Consider the following 23404-nt stretch of genomic DNA (forward strand, 5'->3'; position numbering starts at 1 on the left):
AAAATAAGAAAAAGGTTTACGCAAGCGGGAAGGCGAATGAGGAAAAAGTTTTCAACAGCCGTTGAAAGTGCGTCTTCTTAGCTCCGCGGAAACTAAGAAACTGGGGACCGCACGCCTCTGTCGGGCGAGAAGGCACTCGCGCGTGTGCGGTGCGGCCTACTAGAACTTTCCAAGTTCTTAGAGTGCAATCACTCTAAAATTGTCCGTACCGGGGCTCCGTCGGTGCCGTCACCCATCAGTCAAGAATATGCTGCCTGCTTGTCCTGGGATAAAGTTTATTATAATAAATTTAAGGATGTGTGGGGACCTTTATTAAATTATAGTAATGAATAAGTTACACTTTTCCCAATCTTAATACACATGTGGATTTTGGGGGGGGGGGATTTCTTGGTTTTTTTCATTAAGAATATATAGATGATTGTCGTAAGATTATTTTTATGTGGTATATATTAGTTGTATATGAATTTGGGATGGGGATGGGGGTTAAATCTTCTTGGTGTATGATACTGAAAATTTTTCAAGTGATGTTGTATTATATTTGGTTGATATTTACTGTACACTTGATGTAAGTTTAAAAATGAATTAAAAAAAAAAAAGATGCATTCCTGGCTGAAGGTACAACCAAAAATGTTTTTTTTTTCCAATGGAATAAAGAAGTTGGTGCACCGGTGTGAGAAGTGTGTTGAAAAGGAGGGCGATTATGTAGAAAAATGACATATAATTTGTTTCTCTAATTGAATTATACTGTATATCTCAAAATAGTCAATTTGTTGTTACTTTTTGAAACACCTTCATATATATATAAAGGTACTAGATTGGGGCCAGCAGTGGCCTCTGCCTTTCCCTTCCACTGGGATATGGCAAACAAAGCAAGTTCAAAAAGGTTCTGGGTCTGTGACAAAAAGTTTCAAGTCAATGACCTAACTGGACCAGGCAATTCACCACCCCTAGCTTTAACCAGAAAGCCCAAAAAGAGGGCAGATCATTCTTTACAGATTACTAACAAAACCAAAGCTGCCCTTAGTGAATTTAGCTGGCCTTGAACTACTACCAAAGAGACATGAGATACTTCCAAATCCCCTCTGCTGTTTCCCTTATCTTATTTATTTGGATTTAGCTCAGGATGAGTTACATTCAAATAAACTAACCTCCCCCCCCCTCAATTCAGTGAAGAGACAGGTCCAATGTTTTTCAGGCGCTTTGCCACGTTTGTGAACTCCACTTCCAACAACGGAAAACATGAATTTTTTAAAAGTTACCTGGTTTCTCGTTGGGGACAAAGTGAAGATAGTTATGTGTTAAGATTGAGATGGTATGAGTGGTGGTTATATTATGTCATATTAATCAGGTTTTCTATTTCACCTTTACCTATTCAGTTCGAACTCAGATTATATCCCAGAAGGTTGGGTCAATTACCCAGGAAGTTATAATGGACAGTTTGGTAGATCAGTATAACTATTAATGCAGTTAGGTCATAGTTGCAAGTAAAGTAGGTCATTGTTGGCTTTGTTTTGTCCCAGGAGTTGCATTAGACAGTTTTGAAATGGACTTTTACAATTGCCATTCAGTTACTTCTGAGTTGGCTCCCTGTCTTGCTAGAGAAATGCTTTTAAAAGTTTTCTGAACCTGAGATAAGAACATAAGAACATAAGCAGTGCCTCCGCTGGGTCAGACCAGAGGTCCATCGTGCCCAGCAGTCCGCACCCGCGGTGGCCCATCAGGTCCAGGACCTGAACTGTAATCCTCTATCTATACCCCTCTATCCCCTTTTCCAACAGGAAATTGTCCAATCCTTTCTTGACAATACCGTACTCTGCCCTATTACGTCCTCTGGAAGCGCATTCCAGGTGTCCACCACACGTTGGGTAAAGAAGAACTTCCTAGCATTCGTTCTGAATCTGTCCCCTTTCAACTTTTCCGAGTGCCCTCTTGTTCTTTTATTATTCGAAAGTTTGAAGAATCTGTCCCTCTCCACTCTCTCTATGCCCTTCATGATCTTGTAAGTCTCTATCATATCCCCTCTAAGTCTCCTCTTCTCCAGGGAAAAGAGTCCCAGTTTTTCTAATCTCTCAGCGTATGAAAGGTTTTCTATCCCTTTTATTAGACGTGTCGCTCTTCTCTGAACCCTCTCGAGTAACGCCATATCTTTCTTAAGGTACGGCGACCAATATTGGACGCAGTACTCCAGATGAGGACGCACTATCGCCCGATACAACGGCAGGATAACTTCTTTTGTTCTGGTTGTAATACCCTTCTTGATTATGCCTAGCATTCTATTCGCCTTCTTAGCGGCCGCTGCGCACTGTGCCGTCGGCTTCATTGTCATGTCCACCATTACCCCCAAGTCCCTTTCTTGGGTACTCTCCTTCAATAATATCCCTCCCATCGTATAGCTGCACCTTGGGTTTCTGCTACCCACATGTAGTACTTTACATTTCTCAACGTTGAACTTCATCTGCCATCTCGTCGCCCATTCCCCTAGTTTGTTCAAGTCTCTTTGCAATTCTTCGCAGTCCTCTTTAGTCCGAGCTCCACTAAATAGTTTTGTGTCGTCCGCAAATTTAATTATCTCACACTTCGTCCCTGTTTCTAGATCATTTATGAATATATTAAATAGCAACGGCCCAAGCACCGAGCCCTGCGGGACACCACTCGTGACCCTCCTCCAGTCCGAGTAGTGGCCCTTCACTCCCACCCTCTGTTTCCTACCCGCTAACCAGTTTCTGATCCATCTATGTACATCTCCTTCCACCCCATGGTTCTTCAGTTTTCGAAGTAGGCGTTCGTGGGGTACTTTGTCAAAGGCTTTTTGGAAGTCTAGATATATGATGTCTATGGGGTCACCTCTGTCCATCCGTTTGTTAATTCCTTCGAAGAAGTGCAATAAGTTAGTTAGGCACGATCTCCCCTTGCTGAAACCATGTTGACTGGTTGTCAGAAGTTTGTTTCTTTCAAAATGTTCATCAATGTTGTCTTTTATAAGTGCTTCCACCATTTTACCTGGAACTGAGGTCAGACTCACCGGTCACAAGACTGAAGTATAAACAATAATTGCTTCCAGCATTTTGCTAATTGATATTGGATGGATAAAGTAATTTGCCTGGTACACTTTATATTGTTGTATGCTGGGAATTTTAAGTGGAAAAGATTTCTAGTGGAATATCTATTGGGGGCATCCTGAAGTAGGACAGCCAACTCTGTTAGGTGGGGGCATTCCCACTTAGGATCTTAAAGGCAGTAATGCCTAATCAATTTGGTCCCAAATTAATTCTCTATTAGAAAACCATGTAGCCCTATCCTATGATACAGTTTTATTTGGTACTTCTATGAGATTGAGAAGCCAAATTTCAGCAAATAACAATAAATTGTTATTAATAATGACAGGAGTTGCCATTCAGCATATTACTAAAAACATAAGAAGTTGCCTCCAATGGGTCAGACCAGATGTCCATCGCGCCCAGCGGTCCGCTCCCGCGGCGGCCCATCAGGTCCATGACCTGTGAAGTGGTTTCTGTCTAATCCTATAACCTACCTCTACTTCTATCTGTACCCCTCAATCCCCTTTTCTTTTAGGAACCTATCTAGACCCTCCTTGAACCCCTGTAGCGTGCTCTGGCCTATCACAGCCTCCGGGAGCGCGTTCCATGTGTCCACCACCCTCTGAGTGAAATAGAACCTCCTAGCATTTGTTCTAAACCTGTCCTTTTTCAATTTCTCCGAGTGCCCCCTTGTGCTTGTGGCTCCCCACAGCCTGAAGAATTTGTCCCTGTCTACCTTCTCTATGCCCTTCATGATTTTGAAGGTTTCTATCATGTCTCCCCTAAGTCTCCGCTTTTCCAGGGAGAATAGCCCCAGCATTTACAATCTTTCAGCATATGAGAAGTTTTCCATACCCTTTATCAACTTTGTCGCTCTTCTCTGGACTCCCTCAAGCACCGCCATGTCCTTTTTGAGGTACGGCGACCAGTACTGGACACAGTACTCCAGATGTGGGCGCACCATCGCCCGATACAGCGGCAAAATGACTTCCTTCGTCCTGGTCGTGATACCCTTTTTGATGATACCCAACATTCTGTTCGCTTTCTTTGAGGCTGTCGCACACTGTGCTGATGCTTTCAATGTTGTGTCCACCATCACCCCCAGGTCTCTTTCAAGTTTGCTCACCCCTAGCAACGATCCCCCCATTTTATAGTTGAACATCGGGTTCTTTTTCCCTACATGCATGACTTTGCATTTCTCAGTGTTAAAACTCATTTGCCATTTTCTTGCCCAGTCTTCCAATCTCGTTAAGTCCCTTTGCAGGTTTTCACAGTCTTCCTTGGTTCTAATCCTGCTGTAGAGCTGGGGGGCGTCTGCAAATTTAATGATCTCACAGAAACTGGAAAGATTATACCAGACTCAATTACACCTTTTGGTGGAACTCACTATGCCATATATATAAAATGGGAAGAATAATTGCTTTACAAAAGGGGAATTATAATAATTTTAAGAAGATTTGGGGGCCACTGCTAGCATTTTGTAATGATTAGACACCTTCTTACATAACAGAACATAGTTAGAAGGGAGGGGGGTATTTAGAGTTATAATTTTTCCTATTTTTGTTTATAATATATGTAATATTGAATGAATTTAATACTATTGTTGGAAGGGAGGGAGGGGGAGAGGTTTTTATTTATATATTTATGCTGATGTTTGATTAGATTTTCAAGTGATTTGTATGATCTAATTGATATTTTATTGTACACTTGATGTAAGAAATGAAAATGAATAAAGATTTAAACATAAACTTGATCCTTGCAGTTATGGGCAACCAATGTAGTTTCATATAGTAGGTTCTGTAGGCGTTCCGATTTCCATAATTCGTATACGAGTCTTACTGCTGCATTTTGAACTAGTTGAAGATGCAATAGTATCATTTTAGAGTAAAGAAAGTGGAGATCCTTGGGGGATCCCACTGGGAGGGTGCCAGCTATCAGATAGTTAACCATCCTTATGTACAGCATAGTGCCGAGTTGTTAGGAAGCCTTGGAACCGGGCTACTAAATCCAAAATCACTGAACATCTAAGAACATAAGAATTGCCGCTGCTGGGTCAGACCAGTGGTCCATCGTGCCCAGCAATCCGCTCACACGGCTGCCCCCAGGTCAAAGACCAGGGCTCTAAATGAGTCCAGCCTCACCTGCATACGTTCCGGTTTAGCAGGAACTTGTCCAACTTTGTCTTGAATCCCTGGAGGGTGTTTTCCCCTATAACAGACTCCGGAAGAGCATTCCAGTTTTCTACCACTCTCTGGGTGAAGAAGAACTTCCTTATGTTTGTACGGAATCTAACCCTTTCAACTTTAGAGAATGCCCTCTCATTCTCCCTACCTTGGAGAGGGTGAACAATCTGTTTTTATCTGCTAAGTCTATTCCCTTCAGTATTTTGAATGTTTTGATCATGTCCCCTCTCAGTCTCCTCTTTTCTAGGGACATTTTATCGAAGTCTACTAGGTCAAATGCGCTACTTAGGTCAAATTGGATTACGATTGTGCTGTGACCCTTGCTTGGTAGTTCTTTGCCATATGTTACTAGTGAATATTATTCTGTTTTTATATTGTAACCAATCTGTACAGTTTAATCTGAAAGTGGTGGGCTAAAATATTGTATATTAAATTAACTTTCAAGCCTTCAGAATCCCATACTTCCCTCTAGATTTCAATCAACTAAAAAGGCATGATCCTCCCAACTCCCAGACATATCTTTGGATATCATACTTTTAAAAATTAAACTCTGTTTCATATATAAATACATAATTGGGGCAACTTCCCTGTATAAATGAGCTATTTGAAAACTGCATACTGGTGGTTAAGTTTGTATGGTGGCAGCAGCTATGGTTTGGCTTTGACTGCCTCCACGGATAGTTGTCTTGTCTGCCTAATGGTTAAAGCCAGCAAACTAGACTATATCTACAACTCTGGTGGATTGGCATAGCATAGGTTGATCATCCTGATACTGGCTGGGATTTGTTTGCAATCTAGAATTCCTGTTTTACAGACCATTCTAACCATGTTTGCCCAAGGTACATTATCAATTATAAGCTAAAATGTGTTAAAAAAAACAACAAAACTTTGATTCTATTTTATGCTCTCACCCAGGATACCTTTCAAGGTTTATTTAAAATTTGATATGAATGCTTATCGGTTATCTAAGTGATATACAATATTTTTTTAAAAGGGGAAATTAACAACCCTGAACAAATATGATCAAACGTACACTAGACTGTTTTCACAATCAGGGAAGAAAAGGGATAGAACTACAATAAAATATAGTACAGAAGAACGAATAAGGAGGAGGATTGTAAGACTGGAATAAAGGACAGACCTGGATTTAAAGAGAAAAGTTTCCAGCAGTATTCATGTCTAATTTCTTTTGCTTTATAATCATAGTTTGAATTTAGGGGAGTTATTAAGGAGCCCTTTTACTAAACCTTAGGTATAAAATAGGATACATAGCATTTAGCATGTGCTAATGTCTGTTAGCACACGCTAAGCTTTAGTCAAAGGGCCCCTAAATGAGTACAATGAACTTTGATATTTACAGCTCTATTGTCATCATTCAGCAGGGAAAGGGATCCTCAGGGCAGGGTGTCTCACCTGGTTGTTTGTTTCATTGCGGAGAATCCGTCCCTCCTGGCGGATCAGGTGGGAAGCCGACTGCTGCCGCTCTGAGTTAGAGACGATCTGGTGATTATTAATGTGCCAGTCAGGGAGTGTGAACCTTGCTCCTGGCTTTAAGCTCAGTGTGGCCATTCCAGCAGCTAGGGAAAAAATGAAAGCGACAACAAACATTTATAGTATCTTTCATACAGGAGATCTCAGGTTTAGCACAAGGGACTTTCTTTATCCTAGTTTAAAAAAACTGCTTTTCATTATTGCTTCAAGTTGGTTATAGGTGGGGAAGCAAGGCGAGGACTGGCCTACAGAGAAAAGAGTCCAAGAGAAACCAAAAAACCATTGTGGAGTGACGATGTTCCTGAAATGGACTTTATTGAGAAATTCAAAGTTCAAAAGATACAATAAAGTAATCCACATAAAATCCTAAAGGGCCTAGTCCGCTGAGAGAGTAGGACCCAACACGGTCCGTGTTTTGACAAGATAGTCTTCTTCAGGGGTCCCTGAAAGTCAGCATACACAAATTAGTCCAGTATACGCAGGTTCTTCATCTCAAAACTAAAGCTTATAGCTTCTTATTGCTTTAGCTTCAAGCAGCGCTTTTCTCACGACTCTCCACATACCAGTTATTCCACGTATCTACTACCATAGGACTTTCAGGGACCCCTGAAGAAGACTATCTTGTCGAAACGCAGACCGTATTGGGTCCTTCGCTTTCAGCAGACTAGGTCCTTTAGGATTTGATGTGGATTGCTTAATTGTACCTTTGGAACTTTTAATTTCTCAATAAAGTCCATTTCAGGACCAGTGGGGTTTTTTTTTTTTTGGTTCCTCCTGGTCTAAAGAGTATCCAAGGGTTGGACACCATTGAATGGATAGTAGCAGTAGCATAGGTGGGGGGAGGGGGATTTCTGTAATACATATTGCATTTCAGTGATTATTATTGTAATCAGGAGCCCCGCCCTCCAGGGTTTACCATACATGGCTCCGCCCCATTCCACCCCTCTTCTCAACTCAGGGCCATACGCCAATGCAGCATGATGATGTCACACGCCAGACGCACCCCCCCCCCCCCAGTCCTCAACCCTGTCCTGGAGGACCACCAGGCTAGCCCTAAAGAATATGCATGCACAGATTTGCATGCCTGTCACTTCCATTATATGCAAATCTCTCTCATGCATATTCATTAGGGCTAGCCTGATGGTCCTCCAGGACAGGGTTGGGGGATCACTGCTCTAAAGAGAGGCCGCGTCCTGGTAAATGGTCTAATGCGCTTCACCTCGTGAGGAAGCAGCAAGGGGGATTTAAAAGCCAGGGACTGAGCGTTCCCTCTCGGGGAGCGCGAGTAGAACGCGTTTTCCTCGCGGGAGCAATCGAGGCCGCCCTTCACGGAGCCAATGAACGCGCACAGCAGTCAGCGAGGCGCCGGCTCCTACTCCGCTTCCGCCGCCGCCGCCTTCTGTGTCAGTGCGGTTGCTATGCAAGCTCTCCGTTGCCCGGCGACCGCGCTCGGCCCCCGGCCAATCAGAAGCGCTTTTGCCGAGCAAGCGGCGTGCAGATAACAGCGGGCGCGCTATCAGGTGACGTCTGACCGGAAGGGGGCAGGGCGACGCTTTCCATTGGAGAAAGAGGCTGAAGGGCGTGACATTGCCCAGTGTCTAGAAGAGGCGGGACGGAAGTGAGTTCTAGCTGGAGCAGCTGGTTCCGTCTCCTTTAGAACAGCGTGAAAAAGGGTTGGATGATTTCCACTACTGTTTATTATTTCTATAGCGCTGAAAGGCATACGCAGCGCTGTACATTTTAAATAGACAGTCCCTGCTCAGAAGAGCTTACGATCTAATTTAGACTGGACATTTCAGGGTTGGGGAGGTTATAGTGAGTCTAGGTATCTGACAGCAGTGAGGGAGAGTTAAGCGTTAACAGCAGTTTAAAAAAAAAAAAGTGGGCTTTTAGCTAGGGCTGGAGCATGATGTATGATTCAGGCAGCCTGTTCCAGGCATATATATGAAGCGGCAAGAAAGAAGGAAGGGAGTCTGGAGTTGGCAGTGGAAGAGAAGGGTACAGATAAGAGGGGCTTGCCCATTGAACAGAGATCAGGGGGGGGGGGGGAAGATAAGTTAGAAGATATATTTGGGGGGGGGGTGGCTTCAGAGCGAATGCACTTGTAAGTCAGCAAGAGTTTAAACTGTATTCGGAAATGGCCGGGGAGCCAATGAAGCAATTGGAGGAGAGGGGTAATATGAGAATAGCAGCTCTCACGGAATATGAGTCGCGCAGCAGCATTTTGAATGGAAAAGTCCTGGGAACATCCAAATTGGAACCAAGGCTGAGTAGCATAAATTCTTCTTTACTCTTTTAATACTTTGTGACCTATGTTGACCACAGTTGAAGCAGGACACAGGCATGATGGTGCTTTAGTCTATCCCAGTGCCATAAATCTGCTGCTTTTACCATGAATTTTATTGTTTAGCGAGGGTTATCACATGTCCTCTTTTTAGAGGATTGTCCCAGTGCCCAGATTGCAAAACCCAGTAGTTTGGGTTTTAGAAAGTCCCGTGTTTGCTCGAGGGCTGCCTTTTGTATGCACTGATGAGACACCATGACATTGCATGCATGTATGTGACATTATCACATTATATCCACTTATGCTGAGGCCCTCCAGACTCGGGGAAGAAGAGACGAGGTTTGTGTGGGGGCAGGATCACATGTCATCCCTCCCCCCTTTTTTGTTGTTGTTTGTAATGAAGAAAGCTGGTAACCCCTAATTGTTTACTGTTCTCCCAACAGCAAATAAAGCCTTTGGAATGGTCTTCCCAAAATTATTAGGACAAAAATGAATATTAAAGCCTTTAAATCACTGCTTAAAACACAGGCTTTTGGGGCAGATTCCCTAACAGTAGATCATATATATTGAAGGTTTCAAAGGATCTTCCTTAAAAATACATACTGTAGTTTAAATTTAGAACTGTAATGTTTGTTTTCTGTGTGCTTTCCTATTTTAAATGGTGAGGTTTTTGTTTTGGTTTTTAATACACATATTTAATGTTTATGTAAACTGCTGAGACCTAAGAGCAGACTTCTAGGCACGATGGACCACTGGTCTGACCCAGCAGCGGCAATTCTTTTGTTCTTATGTTAAAGATTCAGCAGTATATCAGCTCTGAATAAACAAACATTACAGGTTAGTATTTTATAGACCTCTACATCTCCCCTTTCCTCCTTAGCCTTTCATTATGGGCAAGTCAAACCATCACCTTTACCATTGCTGTTGTCCTTCTCTGTAACTTTTCTAATTCTGCTATATCTTTGAGAGGCAATAACCAAAATGCCACATTAAATACAGCCCTAACTGATCTATTCTCTTGGAAAATTTGACCACATCACCAATGCCTACCTAGAATCACACTGGCTACCTATACAAGCATGAATTCAATTCAAATTATACTTTCTATTATTCAAAGCAATAAACGGTACTGCCCCCACCTACCTAAATAATCGCCTAAATCGGAACCTTACAACCAGACAAAGGAGAACTCTGATCCCATTTTCCTACCCCCCATTCAAAGGTACTCAGCGCAAGAAGATGTATGACAACCTACTAGCAACGCAGGCAGCGAAACTAGACCCCTCCATCACTAACTTGCTGACAGCATCAAGCGACTTCAAATCATTTCAAAAAGAAATCTAAACCCTGCTATTCAAAAAATTTATCCAATTATCTTAACTCTCCCCTTGTCCTTCCCCCTCCCTTCGTACATTCCCCCTCAAATTGCTACTCATCTTGCACTTTCTCCTCAAAGACTCAACTATGAAACCAGTCCCCTAAACTGTAATTTCCCTGTAAATGTCCAGTTTTCTTCTGATATAATCCGCTTAGAACTGCAAGGTACAGGCGGAATAGAAGTCACTAATGTAATGTGTGGTCCAACCATTTTTGAAACACAGCTGGGCTGCTTTTACTAAATCACTTTGCAACCTTGCCCAAGACCGACAGGCTATATGCATGCAGCCCCAGAGGCTACAGACGAGAGTTCCTCCTTACTGCCTTCTTGGGGTCTGAGGGGTAGGGAGATTTCATAAAGGCTCCAGCTGGCATTTGTTTCTGTGATCTGCTGCTCCTGGTCTTTACCTAGTGGAGATCTGCCTGCAGAGGTCATCCTGCTATGCCGATTGAGCTGCCTTAATGACCGATTTTTAATTACTCACTGTTATTTTTCTTTTATTCTTCCTACATTTGTTTTTTGTTATTCATTTTACTCACTACTTACTTACATCTCTCTTTTTTTAAATTTGAACTTAATTCTCTCTCTTTTATGGCACCTTAGCACAGATTGTGATCCCTATCTTGGGACAGATAGAAAGTTTTCTGTGTGCCATACTTCCTCATGGTTTAACCAATTTAATATTAACTATTTTCCCCTTGTTGTATTCTTTTGTGTACTGCCACGAACCGAAAGACATATGTATGGTATAAAGAATTATGTTATGGTTAACTCATCTTATGTGCTAAGGTGTTCATTCACTCAAAAAGGTCTACTCCAGAAACTACAGTTAAAATACAATTATTTCAACCACACATCTCCTTAGCTTTTGTGAGCTCTCCCCAAGTAACACTTTTAAAACACAGAAACAAGTGTAGAGTGAAAGTGGGTTTTTTTTTATTGCAGGTATCAGTGAAAGTTACACTTCAAACTGAAGCAAAGCGACACTAAACAGAGTAATGGAAAGAAATTAAAATTAAAAACAATCTTTCAGTACACAGAATGACAAAATAGAGAGGTGTGGAGTGTCACAAAAATGGTGGGGGCAGGTTTGGCTCAGAAAGAATTTAACTATTTTTCCCAACACAAATGACAAGCTATTCAAAGTAAAATGGTTTCCTCTTATTTCAACCACAAGTAGAGGTGACATTTTGCAAAGATGCAGGTTTAAAAAGACCATTTATTAGATCAGTGTATAGTACTTGAAGCATTAGTGATTCAAGAATATCACATAATTACTTTTTTTAATAGAACTTAAATGACTAGACTTCATTTCTGAGATATCTTATTACATAATATGAGACTAATACCTGCAAAATTAATAGTACCATCAGAAAAATGTCAACCCTCGGTGGATCAGTACAGAAAGACAACAAAAACCTGCCAATTCATGATAGCAATATTTTCATCTTCTTTCATATCTTTTGGTTATTTTTTTCTTAGCCCCCCTCCCCTCCCCAACTATTGCAATATTGAAAATGCCACAGTTAAGATAAAATCATAATTTATCTAGGATAAAACATTTGGCAGTTAAGTTTGGTTTGTCCCTTGAGATATTACTCTGTCCAGTCCTGTGTTATAAGATATTTAACCCTGGTTCACAATCTTGTTCATATTTCATTTGCTTTGGAACCACTGTATGTGGGTATAAAAGATTTATATTTCTAAAAAAATACACATTATCTTTAAAGGATCTAAAGTTTCTAATATCTTTATCTTAGTAAAACCAACAGCAAAATGTGCTATGCTACAGATCACAGGTGAGCACAGGGGAAACATGATGCTGAGGAGATCCTGAAAGGGCTGCATGGGTAGAACATTTTGGCAAGATCAGTAGCTAATTTTGTTTTCTTTACACATGAAAAAGATAGTCTAATATGCTGCTCAATTTTATTTGATAAATATATTAACTCATCCCCACCCCCCCATAAAGAGTATTTCACATCCCCAGTACAAATAGGCACACATGGTCAAGATGGTTCAAGAATAGAAATTATATATAATATACCTAGCAGCAAGGTGTTTTTGGAAATGGAGATGATTGGTCTGCATGGTCCTCATTCAGCTGCTGTACTAAATCACAGCATACATGGGAGAACCCTTTCTAATGGGAGGAAATCAGAAAACACCCCGTTATCTGGAGCTAGGCTTGTAGCAGTGCCAGGACAGCTCACACCAAAACCTCTTGTGTGTACACAATGACTATCCCAGTAAAGCTGTCCATGTTTGGGAAAGCTTTATTGCAAATAATAAAAAATAGCATAAACTTTATCATTTCAAACTGTACATTTATACTGTAAAATATTCATTTAGCCATGGCATCCTGTCCATATTACACAGTGCATACATAGAAATAAAACAATGAAAAAACCCACTGAGCAGCAGCATTCCCTAAGAAACTTGGTGGCCAGGTAATAAACGAGTAACCAAATGGTTTTCTGGATTTCTTCTATGCCTGCAGGCATAAGAATAAACTAACTGGCAAGTACAAAATTTCCCATACTGCACTCAAAGTGCATCATAGTAACATAGTAAATGATGGCAGATCAAGACCCGAGTAATCCATCCAGTCTGCACAACCATACATGCTCCATAAATTAATTTAGTTTAAATGGTCCTTTTTCTTAGATATTTCTGGGCCAGAAACCCAGAGCCCTGCCTAGTAATGTGCTTAGGTTTCATCTACTGGAGTCTCCATCAAAGCTCACTCCAGCCCATCGAAACCCTCCCCAGCATCAATTCAACCTGAACAAAACACAGCAGATGAAGAAATATTTTATCATTTAAGTGATCAAAGAAGGCTGCATAGACTACAACAGAGCTACATTTGGGATTGAAAGGATCACATTTCATGGGGCCTTACACCCCATCCTGCCATTTCCAGGCCTGAATCTTGATTGAAAACTACTAATTTTCTAAGTTCACCTTGGTAATACACTGTTCCTATTCCAGTTTTTTTCCAGGATCAAAAAAAATCCATAACCAACACCCCCCCTCCACCCACCCAGCTGACATCCAGTACAAATCAGAGAATGGTGATGGCTACACATTTCAGATTTATATCGAAGTTAGACAAACAACCTGCACCTAATGGCATCCTACAGCTTCCAAGCTTTGTTCCTGTTCTGACTGGCCTCAATTCACCCTCTTGCCTGTTATGTTCACTAGTTATTGGTATATTAACCTCTGATCTGCATTTCTGTATCACTGCATATATCTACCAGAGTACCTCAGTGATCCCTTAAGCTTAAAGCAGATACACCACTCACATTCTGTACATCAGCTGGTGTAATTTTAGATTATCATTTCCTTTGTGTGGGAAAAAACCTGAAAATCTTTACAAATTTCCTCTAAATTAAAATGTATCCAGTTTCATCTCATGCTCCCCCACAATACACATCTACTGTATTCAGATGCTGGATGTACCAGTACTGGGGGTCATTAAGCAAACTTCAGTTTTTCTAAGAATTCACTGAACAATAAAAAAAAAGTTTGCCAAAAACTAACAGAACATTTATTTTTTGCAACTGAAATATTTGAAACATCTTCTCAGTAGTATTACTGCTTTAAAACAAAACAAGGTGCAAATGCGATGTATATTAATATGACATAATTTGACCTCCCTATTCACAGGACTTTTGTACATCCATGAAATGCATGGAATTTGATGTTGCAGAGACAGTGCCAATGCACTTTTGTTTCTGTGCTGGAAAATTACAATTATTAATTCCAAATTTAAGGCGCAAAGATTACAATGCGTTCTACCAATCAACAATCTATCAATTGGTCGAGAATTATCCAGCAGGTTAAAACAAGAATGTTGCTGTACAAACTTCTAAAAAACCTCAAGGAGCCACATGAATGGCTAAATACCTGCAGACACCCAGCATTCAAATTATTTTCTGCATGGGCAAATTTTTTCACAATTCCAAAGGCCTTTGCTAAACAATGGCAACCTTAGGGTTGAGTTTCTTCCAATAAGGAGGTCTACACCAGGTCCACCAAACAAATTTAGGTCACGTGTGTTCTGGTTAGCAGGCAGTACCTGTTCTTAGAGTGGCATCTCATAAAAACTGGGACTATAAAGGCAGACTTGTCCACATACATCCAATTATTCAGATAATGGAAAACTGTACCAAAAGTCATAACACAACATTCATAAAATTACTGATAAATATTTTTGAAATATTTCCATTTTTAGTATGTGAAATCCAAATGATGACTGAGGTGTTAACGTATAACTCTGAAATGTTTAAAATGTGAAGATTTAGATATGGGCGTAATTTAATTGCTTATTAATATCCTAAGAGATAAAGTCTCTCCAGTTTTCTCTTGCAGACACCACACAAGTGAGACGAACACTATTATGTCTGGTAATAATTACTAAAAACGCACAGATCTATAAGCCAATGACCCTTTTTTTTTGTTTCGAAAATTAAAATAAGTCAGCATGTAAATAATGAGCAACTTGTAGAAGTTTCACAGAGAGGGATAGTGTTCTTTTTTTCTAATGAAATGAAAACCAGCCTAAAATGCCACATACTGAAATCCTGACACACAAAGCTAACGTATTCAGTCTGGAGGCTTGGCTGATATAGCACCATTCAAATCAACAGTTTTCCTTTATTTTAGATTGGTTACTATTCTGAAGTTGCAGGGCATAAAAGCCTAACTCTGAAACATTTCTGATGTACTTTGGTACAGCCCACAAGGTTTCCAAATTGTATGCCATTAAGAATATGAGCAGTGGACAAAAACATGAATGAGTAGTAGACTGGTCTCAGGGCAAGAGTGGACTGTACTGGCACGCAAACTTTCTTGGCCAGAGGCAGGACCTCAATTACCAGCGAGAGATTCTCTGACTATGGTATAAAACCTGAAAACCATAATTAAATGGAACTTAGCAGAAAAAATGGTCCGTCCGTCACCATGTCACACCACTTAAAGCTGCAGCACTCATTAGGAACAGATCTCACATCACTTGACTCGGACATCTGGGAAAAGGCATGTCCAGAGCTCAATGGCTAAACACTTAGTTCAGTGGTTTTCCACTCAGCTAGTCGGGTTTTCAGGATCTGCATACCAAGGAGGCCTTTCTCTCATGCATATTCATTGTGGAGATCCTGAAAATCTTTGAGGACTGGGTTGAAACTGCTGCCTTTATCTAATTATTTTGTTTGCCACATAAGCACATTGTTCCATTCAGTGTTTAATGCATATCACAGGCCTGGCATGCTCAGCGTAGATTAGGGCTTATCCATGAATACTCGCGGCTTATAAAGCATTTGCAATCCACCGACTGATGTGATCCAGACACCAAAGAACTTTAAGTTATGCCAAACTCTACTGATAGGACTTAGGATCCAGTAAAAATCTGCAATTGCTACATGTTAAAAAAAAATTAATTTGCAGTAACAGAAAGTCTCTCTGGAAAACTACTAAAATGGTCAGTGGTCTTCGTCATAAAGCGTATGGGGACAAACTTAAAGATCTTAATATACCAGGTGTACGTGGTACCAAATGAGTCGAGGTCTGAGGTGAAGTGTCTCGACGAGCTGGTTTTGACGGTGGAGTCTTCGGTCGAGAAGGACTTTGAGTCGATGCTCGGTGGTGTCGGGATCCGTGCTTCGACTTCGAAGAATGAGGCAGAGAAGTCTCGGTATCCAAAGCAGAAGACTCCCTCTGAAGCTTGGAAGCAAGATGTCTCGAATGCTTCAACTGATGCTTCGGAGGAGGTGATTCCGGAGAAGAATCAGATGAAGGTATTCTCTTCGGTGTCCGGGATCGGCCTCGAGATACTGGAAGCTCTGGTTGGGTGACAGGCTGATCCACCCGAGGCAAGGTCGAGGACAGGACCAATTGAGCCACTAAAGAGGAAATCTGAGTGGTCAATATAGATTTTAGCATGTCCTCCAGCATCGGCACCGAGACAGAAGGTTCTGATCTCATAGGTGCAGCAGTACCTTCCGAAGAGGGCGACCTCGAAGGTGAGTATTCCCTTATCTTGGAGGTACGCTTGGAAGATGGGTGTGAAGAGGACTCTGGTGGCTTCTTGGGTACGGCACCTGAAAGAGAACCAGGAGACTTACCCCCAATGGAAGACTTCACCGATGTCACCGTCTTCGAGGGAACCGAAGCATGCAAGGTCGAGGCCTTCGAGACCGAAGCTCCAGCCGGAACTTGGGTCAAAGCCTTCGAGACCGTGGTCGTTGATGTTGTCGGAGTCAAAGCCTTCGAGACCGGGGCAGCCGCCGAGGTCGAATCCGAAGGTTGCTCCATGTCTCCGAAAAGTTGAAAAAATTGAGCACACCTGCGTCGAAAAGCCCGTGGAGTGAGAGTGAAGCAACGATGACAATCTTCTGGGGAATGGGTTGGACCCAGGCACTGTAGACAGCGGCAGTGGGGATCGGTGACCGAAATCACACGATTGCACTGACGACAACGTTTAAACCCAGTGAGAGGCCGGGACATAGAAAAAATAAAGTCCGTGTCGAACGGAAGGAGCAATTGGGCCTAGGCCCAAGGCTCACCGGCCGGACAAGGAAGAAAAGAAACAAAAAAAAAATTTTTTTTTTAAAAGGAGAAATAAAATAGAAGAGCACAGCGACCGAACTTTTCTGAAAAAAAGAAACAGCCGCGGTGAAGAGAAGGCTAAATTGCTGCAGAGATGTAGAAAAACGTGTCTTCTTGTCTCCGCGGAATTAAACGAACTGAGGATCCTCACAGGAGATGCGCCCCCTAGTTCGAGCGGGAAGGCACGCGCGCATGCGCGATGCAGCACTCGAAAGTTCGAGATCTTCAAGCAAGTTTGCTTTCGAGGCTATCCGCTGCGGGGCTCCGTCGGTGATGTCACCTATGTGTGGGAATATGCTGCCTGCTTGTCCTGGGATAACAGAAAGTCTCTCTGGAAAACTACTAAAATGGTCAGTGGTCTTCGTCATAAAGCGTATGGGGAAAAACTTAAAGATCTTAATATGGCAGGAGAGGGGAGATATGATACAGATGTATAAAATACCTGTGTGACATAAATAGGTATAAGGCCAGTTTCTTTCAATTGAAAGGAAACTCCAGGATGAGAGGGTTTGGAATGAAGTTAAGAGGTGATAGGCTCAGGTTTAATCTAAGGAAATACTTTTTTTTTTAAGGAAAGGGTGGTAGATGCATGGACTAGTCTCCTGGTAGAGGTGGTGGAGACAAAGACTGTCCAAATTTAAGGATGTGCGGGACAGGCACATGGGATCTCTTGCTGCGGTTGGGTCATTTGGCCTTTATCTGCCATCATGTTACTATGTTGCTATAATCAGAATGTTCTATGACTTCACAATGCAGTTGTAACGAGCCTTAGCCAATAGGGAGAGGAGGAGATAGTGGATGCTGCGGATGGGCCATTTGGTCGCCATCATGTTTCTATAACCATAAAGCTCTATGACCTCACAATGCAGGTGTAAAGAACCTTAGCCAATAGGGAGAGGACATGCAAATGTTAAGAGCCTTAGCCTATAGGGAGAGGAGGAGATAGTGGATGCTGCGGATGGGCCATTTGGCCTTTATCTGCCATCATCTTCCTATATAATTTATGTACAGAAAAATGTTTACTTCTTGTTAAACTTTGCAGATAGTATGGATGTGATGTACTATTTTTTACAGTTGTTCATCACTTTATATTAAGATTAAGATTCATCAAATTTTAATTAAAACTTGATATACTTAATAGCATCTACAGAGGTGGTGGTCAGTGATTTACATTATCTGCTGCATTTAGCAGTTAACGTGTGGTAAATTATTGTGCATTAACTGCAAGGCACAAGTTATACTTGTTACAAAATAATTGGCATGTTGAAGCGCCAAGCCACTGCAATAAGAACATAAGAATTGCCGCTGCTGGGTCAGACCAGTGGTCCATCATGCCCAACAGTTCGCTCACGTGACGGCCCTCTGATCAAAGACCAGCGCCCTAACTGAGACTAGCCCTACCAGCGTACGTCCTTGTTCAGCAGGAACTTGTCTAACTTTGTCTTGAATCCCTGCACTGAGAGCACCCACTAATTCACACATTAACAACATATATACTTTAGTAAAGGACCTCTTACACTTTCATTTTAATTTCATAGTCAGTGTTATTAGAAAATTTCATTGAATTAACTAAAGTGTCTTTTTTGACTTATACAAATATATTATATATAAATTTATAATTTAAGATTCATAATAAAATCATACAACTTGCTGCTTTGCTTTGAATCTATAATATTAAAATTATCGCATGGGGTTAACCTGGACCGCGTTAATACTTTCCAACTGTTAACATCACGAAGAATATGTACCATATATACCTGAATATACGATGATCCGACTATAAGTCGAGGTACCCCTTTCCCCCTCAAAAAGGAGGAAAAAGTGGTTGACTTGAATATAAGCCGGGGGGGGGGGGGGGGGGGGTTGGGGGCACTGACCAGAATATAAGTCAAGACCCCCATTTTTGGACCATTTTTTTGGTCCCAAAATCTTATCTTATATTCAAGTATATACGGTAATATCTTTCAATGAACTAAGTATGGAATAAATTCAAGTTTTGAGAAATTTATTTCAATCACAATAAAACAGGTGTTCCTGATTGTCCAAGTTCAGCCAATAAAGCTATGTCTTAGTCTCTTCTACATTTTCGGTGCCCATAAGCCTCTATATGCCCTTCATTTGAAAAACTACCCACAACAGAGAACAGGAAATCAAAGAGATGCGCTCCACTGCCTTTCTGCATGGCTTCTGTTCCAGGGCTGAGGCTTCTTATTTCTGCAGTATGTAGTTCTGTATTTTAAAAGATGACAGCCTCCTAACTATTGACTGAAAACATTTTACTCTATCTGACTGCATGGTATTTATAAAACCACCAAGCCTTGAAAGTTACATTAGAAAGAATATCCTATGTGGGTGAATTGAAAAGTTATATTTTCATCTTTTTTTCTGCTTTACCATTACAGTTTTCCCATTGCTTTATCCTTTGCTGCTATGTTTGCCAGATGCATTCTAACAGTACACTTTTTCCCCTCAATCCACTGCTGCTTTGCACCAAATTTATTCCTAACTGAGTACAAGTGATCTCATAAGAACATAAGCATTGCCTCTGCTGGGTCAGACCAGGGGTCCATCGTGCCCAGCAGTCCGCTCCTGCGGCGGTCCCCCAGGTTCGTGACCTGTAAGTCCTTACCTAAATTCTTTATTCCCTATTCATTAGTACCTGTATAGTTACCCTCTATCTGTACCCTTCAATCCCCTTCTCCTTCAGGAAGTCATCCAATCCCTTTTTGAAGCCCAATATTGTACTCTGCCCTATCACCTCCACTGGGAGTGCATTTCAGATGTCCACCACCCTCTGAGTGAAGAAGAAGTTCCTAGCATTCGTTTTGAATCTGTCTCCCTTCAATTTTTCTGAATGCCCTCTTGTTTTTGTTGGCCCTGTTAGTCTGAAGAATCTGTCCTTCTCCACCTTCTCTATGCCTTTCATGATTTTATAAGTCTCTATCATATCTCAGTTTCACTTACTGCTGATGGGGGAATCAATGTAAAAAAAACCAAGTCAAATCCAAGTTTGCTTTTACATCTCCTGAAACCTTTTTGAAATCAGTGAAACCAACTCACCATAGTTAAAATTACTAGTAATATCCTGAGGACTGCAAAGTGCAGAGTAAATGTTCTATCATTTTAAAACTGATCATGCCTTATTTCTGTGTGTGTGTCCTAGACTACAGATAGTAATAAAAATATTACAATTATATCTAGCTGACATTTTTCGAATGTTTGTCAAACTGAGAAAAATGCTAAAAGTGGATCCATCTCATTACCAGACTGTCAACACAAATTTGTTTTTCCATATGATCAGCAACAGAAGACAAAGTGTATGGTCGGGCTTAAGGATAATGCCATTTGCAGAAAGTCATTAGAATGGGTTACCAACAACGGTGAAAAGCAAAGTAGAAAGGTAGTAATATCATTTAAGGCAGAGCAGCAAAACCAGTAGTTACATTTATCTGGGACTGCACTGAGCAGAAGAAAAAATAGCCACCAACTTTTTATAAATGAAGCCCCTCAAAGAAAATCTCTGCAAATTTATCCCTATTTTCCTAGTGAGGAATTTATCACTGGTAACATTACTGTTATTCAGAGAACAACATTTAAGAAACTTTCCATTGTGATCAACAGTTCCCTGGTATAATCTGCAAGATCCCACATATCCATGTACCGTAACTCAAATATCTTAAAACTAGAATGTTCAACAAGGCATTTCAGATTTTCAAAACAAGAGAATTGCTAGTGGTGTTTTTATGTGCTGAGCAGAGGGTAGTAAAATATTAACACAAAGCTGATAAAATGATGTTGAAAACATCCTCTCAGAAAGCCAAAAAATAATGCAATAAGGAAACACCACTTGAAAATACATAGATTACGAGTCAACATGTTGAGTACAAAAAGTTAAAACCTCATCTTTATAAATAAAATTATAAAGAACAAATTTAAGACTTAGAATATGTAATTTTTATGACTTTTGCAGGCACAAGCAGCATGTTATACTTGGCTCTTATTAAGCAGCATCAGAAGGTTTCCGAGGTGATTAGTCTACGAACTTTTCTGACGAGACAAAGGCTCAAAACTTGTCTACATAGACCACCCATAACCTCAAAGCAGACAAAGCAAGCCAGAATTCATTCAATTCAGGTTACTGAACACAACGCTCATGATATTGCAATTGAATCTAAATTTTAATAAAACTTGAAACCTGAGTGTGGAGACCAAAAGCCACAGCTATGAACCCAGTTGTCAGGAGAACTCACATTACTAAACATGCTAATGCAATCTGCATTAATTTTGGGGTGTGCCTACTAAAGATTTATTATTTTAAATTTAATTATTATATGTACACCACCTAGAAGCCTGATTTATTTCTTTTTTTAAGGGGCTGTCAGGATGGAGAGAAGACATTTCTGTGCTAATCAGTTAGCACATCTCCATTAGCACAAGGACTAAACTAAACTAAACTAAACCTTGGGTTTATATACCGCACCATCTCCACGAATGCGGAGCTCGGCACGGTTTACAGGAAGAAGGATGAGAGAGGAACTACAGTGGAGAGATTAAAGAGTTAGGTGTAAAGGGGGAAGGTGAGAGGCCTAAGAGGGGGGAAGTGTTACAGTTTTGAGAATAGCCAGGTTTTTAGGTGTTTGCGGAAGAGTTGGAGGGAGCTTGAGGTTCGGAGTGGGGAGGTGAGGTTATTCCAGATCTCAGTGATTCTAAAGGGGAGGGATGACCCAAGTTTGCCTGCATGGGAAATACCTTTTATGGAAGGGAAGGATAGTTTAAAAATTTGGGAGGATCTGGAGGAAGTAGGGGTTGGGGAGTTCCAGGATAGAGGGATAACGGCAGGAAGGATGCCATGTAGGATCTTGTAGGCCAGACACGCACATTTGAAGTGGATTCTGGGGATTACTGGGAGCCAATGGAGCTTAGACAGGAGTGGTGAGACGTGATCAAATTTGCTTTTCGCGAAAACAAGCTTAGCTGCGGCGTTCTGAATCCGCTGAAGTCTGTGGAGGCTTTTCTTGGTTAGGCTGAGGTAGATAGAATTGCAATAATCCAATCTGGAGAGGATGATGGATTGTACTAGGACTGCGAAGTGTTTATGGTGAAAATAGGGTCTGACTTTCCTTAGCATGTGAAGGCTGAAGAAGCATTTCTTCACCAGGGATTGGAGATGTTCGTTAAAGGATAGAGAAGAGTCTAAGGTGACACCCAGAACTTTGCTTGAGAACTCGAGCTGTAATGGGGGGCCGTAGGACAATGGGATGGAGGAAGGTAGATGGTCTAATTTTGGGCCGAGCCAAAGGAGTTTTGTTTTGGACTCGTTTAGTTTCATATGCATTGTGAATGCCCAGGATTGGAGGTTCTTTATGCATGAGGATATGTTCGTGGAGAGGTTAGTGAGGTTCGAGTCGGTCTCAAGGAGGATGAGGATGTCATCAGCGTAAGTGTAAAGAGTTTCAAGGGGGGATAGTTGGAGTAGTTTCAGGGAGGACATGTAAATGTTAAAGAGGATTGGGGAGAGGGGTGAGCCTTGTGGGACACCACAAGTCGGGGTCCAGGGGGAGGATGAGGTGCCACTCATGTTAACCATGTAAGAGCGGGAGCGCAAGAATTTGGAGCACCAATCAAGAACTATGGAGCTAATGCCTATCTCGGAGAGTTGGAAAATTAGAATGTCGTGGTGGACAACGTCAAAAGCTGCGGAGAGGTCGAATTGTAGAAGGACAGCAAACTTGTTACGAGAATGCAGTTGCTGAACCTTAGAGATTAGAGAGGCCAATAGAGATTCAGTGCAGAAGTTGGGTCTGAAGCCATATTGGTAAGGTAAGAGGATGGAGAATCTTTCTAAGTAGGAAGAGAGCTGGGTAGATATGATAGACTCGAGCAGTTTGGTGAGGAGAGGGATATTTGCTATTGGACGGTAGTTGGATGGTATGGAGGGGTCTAGGTCAGCTTTTTTCAGTAAAGGGGTCAATGCAATGTGTCCCATTTCAGTGGAGAATAGGCCTGATAATAGGGCAGAATTTATGAGTTTGGTAAGAGATGTGATGGCCTGTGCAGGGATTTTCTCAAATAGGTAGGAGGGAAATGGGTCCAGGATGCAGTTGCATGATTTTAACTTGAGGCAGAGTTTAAGGGTCTGAGAATCAGATATGAGCTCGAAGACAGTCCAGGATCTGTCGGCAGGGATGGGGTTGAGAGCAGCTAGGGTGGGGTTGAGTTCGGGGGCACCAGAGAATTGTAGGAGATTGCGGGCGGGAAGGAGCGCCTTAAGGTAGAGATCTTATCATTGAAGAATTTTGCTAGGACCTCGGCTGAAGGAGATGAGGGAAGAAGGGTGGAGTCATTTTTAGTGGTTAGGGAGCGCCAAATGTTGAACAATGTGCCATTCTGGTTTTTGGATTTGGAGATCTTGTCTCCA

The 23404-nt window shown here is 41.5% G+C and overlaps 1 protein-coding gene across 2 annotated transcripts in view; it reads right to left on the reverse strand.

Annotated features, from left to right (window-relative positions):
* Positions 1-8231, reverse strand: part of TEKT2 (tektin 2) — a 50812-nt gene extending 42581 nt beyond the window's left edge. The window contains exons 1-2 of one of the 2 annotated variants that reach the window (XM_033953663.1): positions 8089-8231; positions 6635-6798 (exon numbers count right to left, since the gene is read on the reverse strand). In XM_033953663.1, coding sequence (XP_033809554.1) covers positions 6635-6790 — 156 coding nt within the window. In that variant the 5' untranslated portion in view covers positions 6791-6798; positions 8089-8231. Of the gene's footprint in view, positions 1-6634; positions 6799-7931 lie in introns of both variants that reach the window. The other variant, XM_033953662.1, reaches the window with a different exon arrangement.
* Between the last annotated feature and the right edge of the window lie 15173 nt (positions 8232-23404).

The sequence above is a fragment of the Geotrypetes seraphini genome, chromosome 8 (assembly GCF_902459505.1).
Source record: "Geotrypetes seraphini chromosome 8, aGeoSer1.1, whole genome shotgun sequence".
NCBI lineage: Eukaryota > Metazoa > Chordata > Amphibia > Gymnophiona > Dermophiidae > Geotrypetes > Geotrypetes seraphini.